Source organism: Nelumbo lutea, chromosome 4 (assembly GCF_056320005.1).
Source record: "Nelumbo lutea isolate HS-2025 chromosome 4, American lotus-T2T, whole genome shotgun sequence".
Classification (NCBI taxonomy): Eukaryota; Viridiplantae; Streptophyta; class Magnoliopsida; order Proteales; family Nelumbonaceae; genus Nelumbo; species Nelumbo lutea.
In genome coordinates, this window is record NC_142687.1 from 29,417,816 (window position 1) to 29,429,344 (window position 11,529).

General features: G+C 38.7%; 1 protein-coding gene across 7 annotated transcripts; it reads left to right on the forward strand.

Moving 5' to 3' along the window:
• The first annotated feature begins 574 nt into the window (after positions 1 to 574).
• Positions 575 to 10,808, forward strand: PGLCT (plastidic GLC translocator). 7 transcript variants are annotated; one of them, XM_088983285.1, is made up of 16 exons: positions 649 to 901; positions 975 to 1,056; positions 1,311 to 1,394; positions 1,582 to 1,843; positions 3,073 to 3,187; positions 3,391 to 3,458; positions 4,081 to 4,213; positions 4,305 to 4,404; positions 4,500 to 4,612; positions 6,011 to 6,104; positions 6,204 to 6,357; positions 7,103 to 7,249; positions 7,366 to 7,439; positions 9,972 to 10,060; positions 10,185 to 10,299; positions 10,381 to 10,808. In XM_088983285.1, exons 4-16 carry the CDS (start codon positions 1,588 to 1,590, stop codon positions 10,561 to 10,563), a joined length of 1,641 nt encoding a protein of 546 aa, XP_088839411.1. In that variant the 5' UTR covers positions 649 to 901; positions 975 to 1,056; positions 1,311 to 1,394; positions 1,582 to 1,587; the 3' UTR covers positions 10,564 to 10,808. The 7 variants fall into 7 exon arrangements, with proteins under 7 accessions (XP_088839408.1, XP_088839411.1, XP_088839413.1 ...); XM_088983287.1 differs by having other exon boundaries at positions 790 to 901; positions 1,570 to 1,843; XM_088983282.1 differs by lacking the exon at positions 1,311 to 1,394 and having other exon boundaries at positions 575 to 901.
• The last annotated feature ends 721 nt before the right edge of the window (positions 10,809 to 11,529 follow it).

The window sequence follows — 11,529 nt, forward strand, 5'->3', positions numbered from 1 at the left end:
AAACTCTTAACTATCCCTATGTCACAGTCTCCCAGATGTAGTACTTGGATTTGGAAGTCGGATTTGACCCAGGGATATCGATGGTTTGGGTTTGATACAGGTGGGCCTAACCTAAGCCTGATCCAACTTGATCTAATCCACCCCACCAACTGTTGCAAGTTGGGTTGAGCATCTGAATGGATCCAACTTGTTGGGCTTGGGACAATATTAACCTAAGCCTGATCCGACTTGATAGGCTCGAGATAAGAGAAACTACACGTGACATGTCAATTTTGGTGCGGACATCATAACCCAAGCTGAACCCGAACCTGGGACTGGTCGACATTTCTGAATCCGAACCTGATTGGCTTCTTATCAAACCAAAACAAATGGCAAAACAAAAGGGGATATTTATTATAATAAAAAATCAATTAAGGTTTCTTTCGCAAATATTGCAAATCGGAAGGGTGCTTATTTAAATCACACACGAACATCGTCCATTCACGGTTCCCGCTCACGCGGAGTGTGACATCTTCTAGTTCTATGCTTCCGAATCTCATCCAAATCCAACTGGTTAGCTCTTTCCTCACTTATCTTATAAATCTCAGGGATATGATCTAGTAGGTACTACCTACTAATATCTACATCTAGTGCTGTAGATCGCCACAACATATTCGGATATCTTCTTCACACAATTTCGAATAGGATAATGGAAACTGGAAAGAACAACAAAATGGTTATAAAACGTTTCAAGGGTTCTAAACTGACGGTCTGGATCCAACTAGTACAGACCTCTCTATAGGCGACGTTCTGTTTAATCAGAGATTAAAACGACAAGAGAAAAACAAAAGGAAGAGAACACTGGAGTTGAGTTTGCTGCTGATGTGTTGGATGGTAGTAACCAGCAGAGTCCATTAGGCAGGTAGGCAGGCTCTCGATTTTTCCTCCACAGCGGAACTGTCTTCTCTGTTCTTATTATTGCTTCCTCTTTATAGAGTAAGAGAACCGAGACGTAGCGAAGAGAGAAAATTGCAGCAAATATCGGATTGTTATTTTCTTGTTCGGATCTCGTTACAGGTTTGCTACTATTTTCTGTTTTTGGTGAATTCTGTTTTGTTCAACCGGTGAATTTTCTGGTTTAGAGCTTTGAGTTTTTATGTTAATTTCTTTTTTTTTCCTTGCATTACGGTATAGATTTGAAGATCGATGTGATCTTCTGTGTTAACTGTTAAGAGCATTGTCTGTAATTCCAGTCTGACTGGTTTCTGTTTCTTCGTGTTCGTTTCCTGTTCCTATTTCTGCAATCCGGGCTATTCTGTTGGAACTCCTAGCTTTGAAGTTTAAATGCTCATATTGGACGTGTTTATAGTTGTTTCTTAAAGTCGTTGTGTTCAAATTGCATTTTTAATTTTAAGGTAATTTGATTTTTTTTGGTTATTAATGCTGAATTCTCTTGAAGTTGATATTCAGTAAGATTGCTACAAAATTTCTCGAATTTGTGTTTTGTTTAAGGCAGAGTTGATAAGTTGTTCTATTCCGGCTTTGTTCAGTAGTGTTTTCAGGAATTTGAGTTTTTCTTTTGCTAATCAGATTCTCTAGCAGGTAAAAATGCAGGCTTCAGCTTATGCATTTAAGGGGAGTCTAGGATCCGAGTTTCAACAGCGTAGGGTCTTGTCTACTTTTGGTGGTTTTGGTGAAAGACGTTCATCTAGGAGGATTCTCCGCTTTCCAGATAGAGGATTTTACTGTGGATCACCCCTTGCTTCTGTCTCCGTGGGAGCAGAACTTAGTCGTGCAAGAACGAAAGTACTAACAATTTCAAGGTCATCAGCGAAGGCTAGATCAGTCAAGGCTCAAGCATCTGGTTCGTTAATCATCAGTTTAGTCTAATTTAGTGAATTGGTAAAAGTTGCTTGTTTGGATGCATTATTCCATTCGCTTTTTATTATTTGCATGCTTTGCTGCGCGCATTTTGATGATCTTGAAGGATAGGCCGACTAGTCTTAATTACTTCTGGAACAGCAGGTGTTTTCTCACCAAATATGTCTCACCAATTCATTTGCTTCCTTCATCTAACTATAACAACTTCTTTTAGGTTGAAGTCTGCAATCAATTTGTTGTTTTGACTGCTCATGTTTACATCTTTGTCAATTCCGTATCTGGAGTTTCTCTAGTTGCAGCTTTTTTGAAGGCCTGCGTTGTCTGAGGTCCAAGATATGACATGAAAGGGTATAATTGTTTCATGTGTACCAAATTTGGTTCTGTGCATGAGCATGTGCCTCTGCTGTGTGTGTTCATGCATGCATGTACAAATGATTATCTTATCTAGGGTGACTTGCAGTCCTTGAATGTTCTTGCCTGGATGTTGCTATCACTAATTGTATGATATCATTGCATCATTTCTTATATTGTTCATTGTTCTAGCTATCTATTTTGGCTGATACTGGCTTGTCTTGATCTACTAGTTGGTCGTCTTTAATTTCTTGTAAAACCCTGATCATCTCTTTTGTCTCAGATAATTTGTAATAACACTTATTCTTCAGTCCCGTATTTTTATTTTGGTGTGATCATCCCTGTTCTTTAAGGGGAATTTGACACTTTTATTGATGGTCTGTCATAGCCACCCTATTAGAGGAGCTGGTCTCTTATTTATTGCCTGCAGACAAGAATTTCGTCAAGCTATTTGACCCTCTATTGCTTTAGAGTTGGCTTGATGTTGCATCTCATACATGGATGCAAATTTTCAAGAAATTGCCCTGGAAAACTCAAAAAATATGCAGAGAGTGAAATAGAATTTTGCTGAATTACTTTTGGCAAAATTTGTTGGTGATATTGGATGAACCAAGGACCCACTTCCATAGCAGCATATCCATTCCTTTTCCTTCATTTTGATACCTCTGTGAATTTTTGTAAAGGGTTTGCGTTTTTAAGTTTCTTGTCAAAGTTTCCTATAGTTATAACGAGTTTAACCATGGGGCTTAATATTATGGCTTTAAAGAAGCTTAGACATATAAGCATGGGAATTGTTTTTTTGGTCCACTGACTAATTTCTTGCAAGTAGTAATATGTGAAAGTATGGGTGTTCTTTTGCAGATGGAGGCCTTGAGGATGTTGTCCCCACCAAGCCCCTGGGAAAATATTCTGGATCAGTTTTACCCTATGTTGGTTTTGCTTGCTTAGGTGCTATTTTGTTTGGATATCATCTAGGGTAAGTGGTAGTTTAACTATGGAAAAGAGCATACTCTCTTTTGTTTTGCTTCTGCACCCACAAATTCAGGAAATTTCCTTCCACATTGCATTTCCAGCTAAGTTCATATCAAGGTCTTTATTGGTTTACTCTGCTTTCTCATTATTTAATAAGCATGATTATGAGGCTAACCCCAGTATTTTGTTTCCTCCTTTCTGCGGCAGTGTTGTGAATGGGGCACTTGAATACCTATCTAAGGACCTCGGTATTACTGAGAACACCGTCTTACAAGGTATGTTTTTTGACATGCTTGTTTAAATTTCTGCTACAAAGTTCCTAAATCAGTATGCCAATAACCATTTTCTTTGTTTTTTTTTTCTATTTATGAAAATTAAAGCCTCTCCTATTCTGTGTAACGTAGACTGGGCACATCTTGGTGTCAGACAAGAATATAACGAGTTAGGCAGAAAGAAACCAACTGACATGTCAAAATCTCTGTACATATTACTCTACATATTAGAAAATATGTTTCCAAATAATCTTTATTAGGTAATACTGGAAGGACATATTTAATTAGGTAGCTGACAACCTGACATGAATGAAATAATATAGGCAACATGTATCTAAGTACTCCTGGAAAATCAAATAAATGTTTTGAGGTAAACTTTCTTACTGTTGATATGATTTCAATGCTTGACTATGGAATGGACACTTTTCTGCAACATTGATTTTTCCCTCTACATATCTACGTGAAATTCCAAGGTTTTGTCAGATGACAATTAAAGACTCCATTTTGATTCCTTCTTTGTGGTCATTCTTTTTGCTTTTCATTAAATTTCAGAACATCAAGAATGTGATCTTTTAAATTCATTAGATGGCACTTACAAGTTTATACAATATGGCATTTCTTCTAGGATGGGTTGTCAGTACACTCTTGGCTGGTGCTACTGTTGGTTCATTCACTGGAGGATCATTGGCCGACAAGTTTGGTAGAACAAGAACTTTTCAGCTAGATGCTATCCCACTTGCAGTTGGAGCATTTCTCTGGTTTGTTCTTTTATGTTGACTATAAGCTGTGATATTTGGATTCATGAGTGTCAAACTAATGTTTCTGCACCTTTTTGAAATATAAACTCAGTGCAACAGCCCAGAGTGTACAGACAATGATTATTGGTCGCTTACTTGCTGGCATTGGAATTGGTATCTCATCTGCTTTAGTGCCACTTTACATATCGGAGGTAGTAAACGTCACATGTTTAGGTAGTCATTAGAATTGCTTTTTCTGTTTAATACTTAACTGTAGCTATAATATTTTTCTTTCAATTATGGCCAGATTTCACCAACCGAAATTCGTGGTGCTCTTGGATCTGTCAACCAGCTTTTCATTTGTGTTGGAATTCTTGCAGCATTGCTGGCTGGATTGCCCTTAGCAGGGAATCCCATATGGTATGATCTCTCATATTGTTGTATTTTGACACTCCTAGTCTCCTAAACAACTGATAGAATTAGTACTTGATCCAAATTCACATCAACTACAGAAACTTAAAAAATGCATAATAAAAAATAAATAAAGATTTCACATTGCTATACTGCTTATAAGGCACAATTTTGATATATCTACTACTAAGGTGCCAAAAATCAACAGAATTTAATGACAATGTTGGTCCAGCCAAAAAGTTGTGTTTTTGGTACAATGCGAGCTCCTTCAGAAGGATATCCCTGACAATTGGTCATTTGACTCATATTTGATTGAAGGCTCTAACAGTTGAAGCTGAATGGATTAAGGTTGATAGGGAACTGAAAATATGTGAGATCTCATCATAAGAAGAGGCGTTCTGGAGAGCTGTCTACTCAAATAACCAATTTCTGAAACTTATAGGGCAAATTCATTATAATCATGATCATTTGTTGAGGTTCATTTTTGAAACATTAATTAATAGCTAAGTGCTACAAATAATGAGATCAATGTAACTTTGAATGTTTGATATTCCACAATTGTGAAAGAATTTCTTGATCATAAAATCCAAAATGACAAGTTGGTGAATGAAGAATTCACAAAATGGAAAGAAATTCCATGGCATTCCCCAACAAGATGCATATTTATTGGGTTTGTCCTTGTTGCATCTATAATGTGCCTTGAAAAGAAATACAACACATAATTATTTTGATGAGTCAGTTAACTGAGGTTTCAAGCTAAGGGCCAAGAATAGCAATGTTTCTGATTGAAGAATGCTTGATAGAGGGCACCAGCTGGTTTGACAAATTTGCAGTGTATTTACATGGAAACCTAGTTTTAACCTAACTCACCACTATTTTTTCCTGATTGGTACTTACCAATTCACTATTAAGGTGCTTGTCTATCTGAAGGACAAAATTTATCCACACTTGTAACAAGTTGGAACAGGGAGTATTCCTGCTACAGATTTCTTTCCACTGTTAAGTTTGATGCTTTTCTTTACCATATAGAACAGTGGGTACATAAATGACCAGCATACCCTTTACAACTATCACATATTAACATTATGAAATTGCTGAAGATATAGAGCATACTAAAAATGGTTAAATGAAAGGAATGGGTTCTGAAGCTGACTTGCTTTTTGGTAGATAGCAACTAAGTCAAAATTTTAAATGGGTGAAAATAAATTCTGTGTGGTCATTAATAATCATATTTTACCGATGAGGTTGAATTTATTAAAACACTCTGTTTTGTATAATATGTGTGAAGACCTATTATTTTTCTTTACCATGGTAGTTTAAAGAATATTGCTAATTACTATGACCATGAAAAATTCCATCTCTATCATCTTTTTTCTGTCTCCTCTTGTTCTATTGTTCTTTGATTAGGTGGAGGACAATGTTTGGGATGGCAATTGTTCCTTCTGTTCTAATGGCTCTGGGGATGGCTTTTTCTCCAGAAAGTCCCCGGTGGCTTTTTCAGGTTTTGTTCACATATTCAGCTATGAAAGTTTAGGATTTTCGTGAATAGATTGTTACCAGTATTTCTTAAGAATTTGAACCTAACATTATCATTCAACAGCAAGGGAAAACTTCTCAAGCTGAGATGTCCATAAGGACACTCTTTGGAAAAGAAAATGTTGCTGAGGTTATGCATGACCTAAGAGAAAGTGGTCGTGGCTCCACAGAACCAGAGGCTGGGTGGTTTGACCTCTTTAGCAGTCGCTATTGGAAGGGTAAATTTCTGTCTTTTGTTTTTCAATCGGGTAATATTCATAATGAAGGAATATAACAAGACTTTATGCTGTCTGATTCAATAATGATAGTCCTTAGCTGTTTCATTCAGCAGGAACAAGCATGCCTTTCTGTGGGTCTACCAGCTTATATATATATGTAATTTCTTAATTGAATAGTATATTAAAGAATACTATGGAGTATGGTTTTTTCATACGTTCATAGTCTTTGATATAGTCATGCCTATTGAACTATATTATAATTTTAATGCTGGTAAATGTTTAATAACTTAATTTAGTATACAATATCTAAGGACTTTGTATTGATCTTGGATTTTTATTGGAATATGTAATTAATACTGTCAAAAGTAAAAGCAAAGAAAAGTACTTATATGGTTTCATCACCACATGGACTTGTTATCATTCATTTTCCCTTTACAATTTGGTTGATGACAATTCCTATTTCCATTATATTTTTGAAAGTATGTTTTATAGAGTTAACATGTCCAATATAGGGTTGTTTATAAGTGTGAAAATAAGAATTACTTTCTAATTGTCTGGAGCCCTTATGCTTCTAGCATTTTAATTATAATAAAACATAAATAACTACTTTTCCATACAATTTTTCTATGCTGACTGAAACTTTTTTGATTATCTCATCATGATTTTTTCCCTATTGTCATTAATGTTTTGTTCTGGAACATTTAAAGAAAATGAAGCTATTTGTACCAATTGTGTCCTATTGCAGTTGTCAGCGTGGGTTTAGCACTTTTCTTCTTCCAACAATTAGCAGGAATAAATGCTGTTGTGTACTATTCCACTTCTGTGTTCCGCAGCGTTGGAATTGCATCTGATGTTGCAGCGAGTGCTCTAGTTGGGGCAGCAAATGTTTTTGGTTAGTGTTTTCTTTTACACTGCTTTCCCCCTTGATGTGGAAACTTGGCATTTGATTCCAAGTTTATTGAAGCAGACACTGTATGTGATTTTTTATATTACCGGAATTATTTGCAGGCACAGCTATTGCATCTTCCTTGATGGACAGACAAGGAAGGAAAGGTCTTTTGATGGCTAGCTTTTCTGGAATGGTGAGACAAATCTTCCTTGCATTTATTGATTCTAAACATAGTTGAGTAAATACTGCATTGCTTGTTTTATGTTGGGAACCATGATCTATAATTTTGACTTCTGGAAAATCACACATTAAGATGCTTTCCTCCATACTGGAATCTCTTCCATTGATCTTCTACCCACCTTCTTTTGGTTTCTCTGTTCCATTCAACCTGCCTTGATTGGATGGGGTGGACTTGTGTGAACAAAGCTTGCCAGTAGTTGATTATTCCAGTTGAACTGCAGGAAATATAACATTAAGTTAATCTTAGTGATGCTAAACCTCTCTAGTCTCTGCATTATATTATACATTCCAAAGTGATCAACGGTGATCAAAATTATAAATAATTAGATGATGGCGGTTAATCTGCCCATTCAGGCAGGGAAGCACTTGAGCTCTGATCAAAGTATGTAAACCAACACAAACTACACAAGCTCAAATTTGGTAGCTGAGGTGACATTGGGTAATGCTCCATTCTGTTGTTCTTTATTCATAAAAAAAAGGTTGCCTTTTTGTTCCACAAAAACAACAGAAACATTCCAAAGGGAATGCTACTACTATATAATGGTTTACTTTCCATCTTGATTGATGGGATCTTCTCCCTTTTCTTTTGGTCTTCAGAAAAAAAAAAAGAAATTGAAAGAACTATTGATGCTGGGTTCTTAATATTGCATTCAAATACTAACCACTGTTTTTGAGGGTGGAACTTGTACATGCTACACATGGTTTCTTTTCTTATATTGCTTTCATATTGATGTAACCATTTGTGATGTATTCCCACAGACGACGCCAATTGATGTGATCGTTTGTGGCGTATTCCCACAGACGGCGCCAATTGATGTAACCGTTTCTAGTCACGTACCAATTTTTTAGTGATGTATCAATTTTTTGGCTAAGTACCTCGTCATTTGACCTGCTCCCAGGTGGCCTGTGACTCAGAGGATGGTGGAGATCCCTGGTGGCGAACTGCCTGGTGGTGAGCTACTTGGTGGCGAACTCCCTGGTGGTGAGCTACTTGGCGAGCTCCCTGGTAGTGAGCCACCTTGATGAGCTGCTGAGTGCGCTGCCTTGGAGGCGAGCTCCCTGGTGTAGTGCAACCCGACTGCCCTTTGCATGAGATGATCTGCTCCTCTTTGTAGATGGCGGGAGCCGAGGAACCTGCGAGAACTGAATTAGAGGATCCTGGGGTGTTTACCCGGCGGGGCCACTCCGATGGCTAACTTAGCACTCTGACAGTAGAGAGCCTGAAGATGATATTAGAGAGCTAGAGAGTAGGGGTTACCTCTATTTTTCATCCCCCCCCCCCCCTTGGGGGTCGGAGCTCTTATATAGCGGTGTCTTGACAGATATGGCGTAATTGCCTCTGATTCTCTGCCGCAACCGTTACTTGCCAGGGCTGAGCTGGTGGGCGCAGGTAACCATTGCAGAGTACGGCCCTACCAGACAAGGGACACCTCTCAGGGTCGGCAGGCACGACGCCACCTGGCAAGAGATGTGGGCATAGGTCTCTAGATTTGGCAGGTACGGTTGTCAGGTAGGAAATCTTCCTGTGATACGCTGAGCTGCTCTACAACGAGCTACCTTGCACCGAGCTACTTTTCACCGAGCTGCTTTTCATCGAGCTGTCGGTAATGTGCCGAGGTGCTTTTACCCAAGGCAAGTCTTCGAGGTGGCCTACTAGGAGGCGAGCTGTTCGTAAGACGCCAGGCTGCCTATGGAGTGGCCAGCTGCCTATGCCGAGCTGCCTGTAAGTGGCGGGCTGCCTGTAAGTGGCGAGTTGCCTATAGGTGGCGAACTGTCTGTAAGTGGCAAGCTGCCTGTAGGTGACGAACTGCCTATAAGTGGCGAGCTGTCTGTAAGTGGCAAGTTGCCTGTAAGTGACGAGTTGCCTATAAGTGGCGAGCTGTCTATAGGTGGTGAGCTGCCTGTAAGTGGCGAGCTGCTTGTAGGTAGCTCGAGTTGTCTAGTTGTCAAGAGGCTGCACTTAGTTGGCATGAGGTGCTAGGTGTCATAATTTCACTGGAGGGCCAAATCCGCCCTCATCACATACTAATGCTTGAATTATCAGGCTCAGCTAGGGAAGCACACAACATGACAAGTGAAAACTTTGGCCTATAAAAATATTTCTATTAACTTGAGACAGCAAATGACCAACATGCTTCTACTTGTTTTACTACATTCACCTGGATTCTTCCTCAAGGGATTTGTTGGACTGATGATCCATGTTGATGCTTTTAAATTCTAGTTTGGTAAATGAGATACCAAAAATGACGGTCAAAATCTTCTTGTAACAATGTAGCTGTTGTCAAATAGCAACTTCTTTCTTCTTTCCAAGGTGTATTATAAACCTCTATGGTATTTACTATAGCGTTAAGGGCCCTAGCTATATCTAACTGCCTAGTCCTTCGGGTATATTTTCCTTTGGAATATTTGATCAAAGATGTAGGACAAGAGGGCATCATCTTGATTAATCACTGACTTTGTTCTGTGATATGTGCATCTTCTCAAGGGTTTATCCATGTTGCTACTTTCATTGTCCTTAAATTGGAATGTGCTGGCACCATACTCTGGAACACTTGCTGTTCTTGGTACAGTCCTGTAAGTCAAAGCCACTTCACTATCTTTTTTCCTGACTGTTAACTAAGTTTTTTACCTATTATATTAAACATATTTTTTCACCTTGACTAACAAATCTGATTTTTCTTTAATTCAATTGAAACAGATATGTATTGTCCTTTTCACTGGGTGCCGGGCCTGTGCCAGCTCTTCTTCTTCCAGAGATATTTCCCTCTAGAATCAGAGCAAAAGCAGTTGCCATGTCGTTGGGCATGCACTGGGCAAGTATTTAACTTCTTTTGTTTTGCTTAATTTACTTATGATTCTTGCATTAATGAGAAACCTCAATGTCAATTTAGCAGATCTCCAACTTTGTCATCGGTCTGTATTTCTTGAGCGTTGTAAACAAATATGGAATCAGCGGTGTGTATTTAGGATTTGCAACTATCTGTACTCTAGCTGTTTTGTACATAGCTGCCAATGTCGTGGAAACCAAGGGGAGATCACTGGAGGAAATAGAGCGTGCTCTGAACTCTGCAGTTTGATTAGTATCGTGGTTGTAAGTGCTGGTGGTAATAGGAATCAACGAGGCTTGTGGGTACCATTTCTACGGGATGTGAAATTTTGAATTCTCTGGTGGAGAGAAGTCCATGTCCTTGCATGGGACTTGATTAGCAGCTTCCATGTTCAGTTTTTCGAATATCCATGTGTTGGTAAAGTGTATGTAAAAACGGAGAAATGGTACTTGTCACTAGTAAACAGTTTTCGCATAAGGTGCAGTATTTGGTCACTTGGTTCCTGATTTATCTTTTAGAATTTCAATCGAAGTAACATAAAACCTCGTTAATAACGGGCTTGTTATTAAGTCTCGAGTCTCTGACCTATTTTGTTCATTCAGGGGGATCATGGTAAGAGTACTGCGTAGCAGCATAGGACCCACTAGGATATAAGAATTGACCCTGTAGGCAAGGTTCAAAGTATCGTTATCGGTTGATGCGTATCGTGACCCTTCTGATGCACCCCTACAGTGGTTGTATCGGGGTCTGATTAGTTCAGGGGATGGAGGGGTCTTAGACAGGCCCCTGGATCAGTTTTGAAAAAAAAAAAGTATCGAAATGTCTGATATACCCTTACCGATATTTTGAATTGATGTATTGGGTGTATCGATATTTTGAACCTTGCCCGTAGGTTTAACCGTTTAAGTTGCCCAACCCGAACCTAACGACAGTGGCTGGGTTGGCATATTGCCACCTCTTACAATGTGGAAGCTTTTCTCACGTCTTTTTAGATGTATTCATTGAAAAAAGGTTGCACAGGAAAATAGAAATGAAAAGTGTCAGATTTCCCAGGTTATCATGGTTTCATGGCTAGAAAAAGCTCCCAACAGCATCAACCTATGGTTGTAATTTTATGTTAATTTTGGAATTGAAAATGTCGAAATATCCTTTAAAGTAGAGACCAACCTTGGGATGTGGCAATCATACACCCTGGGTCAAGTATCCCCCGTAGTT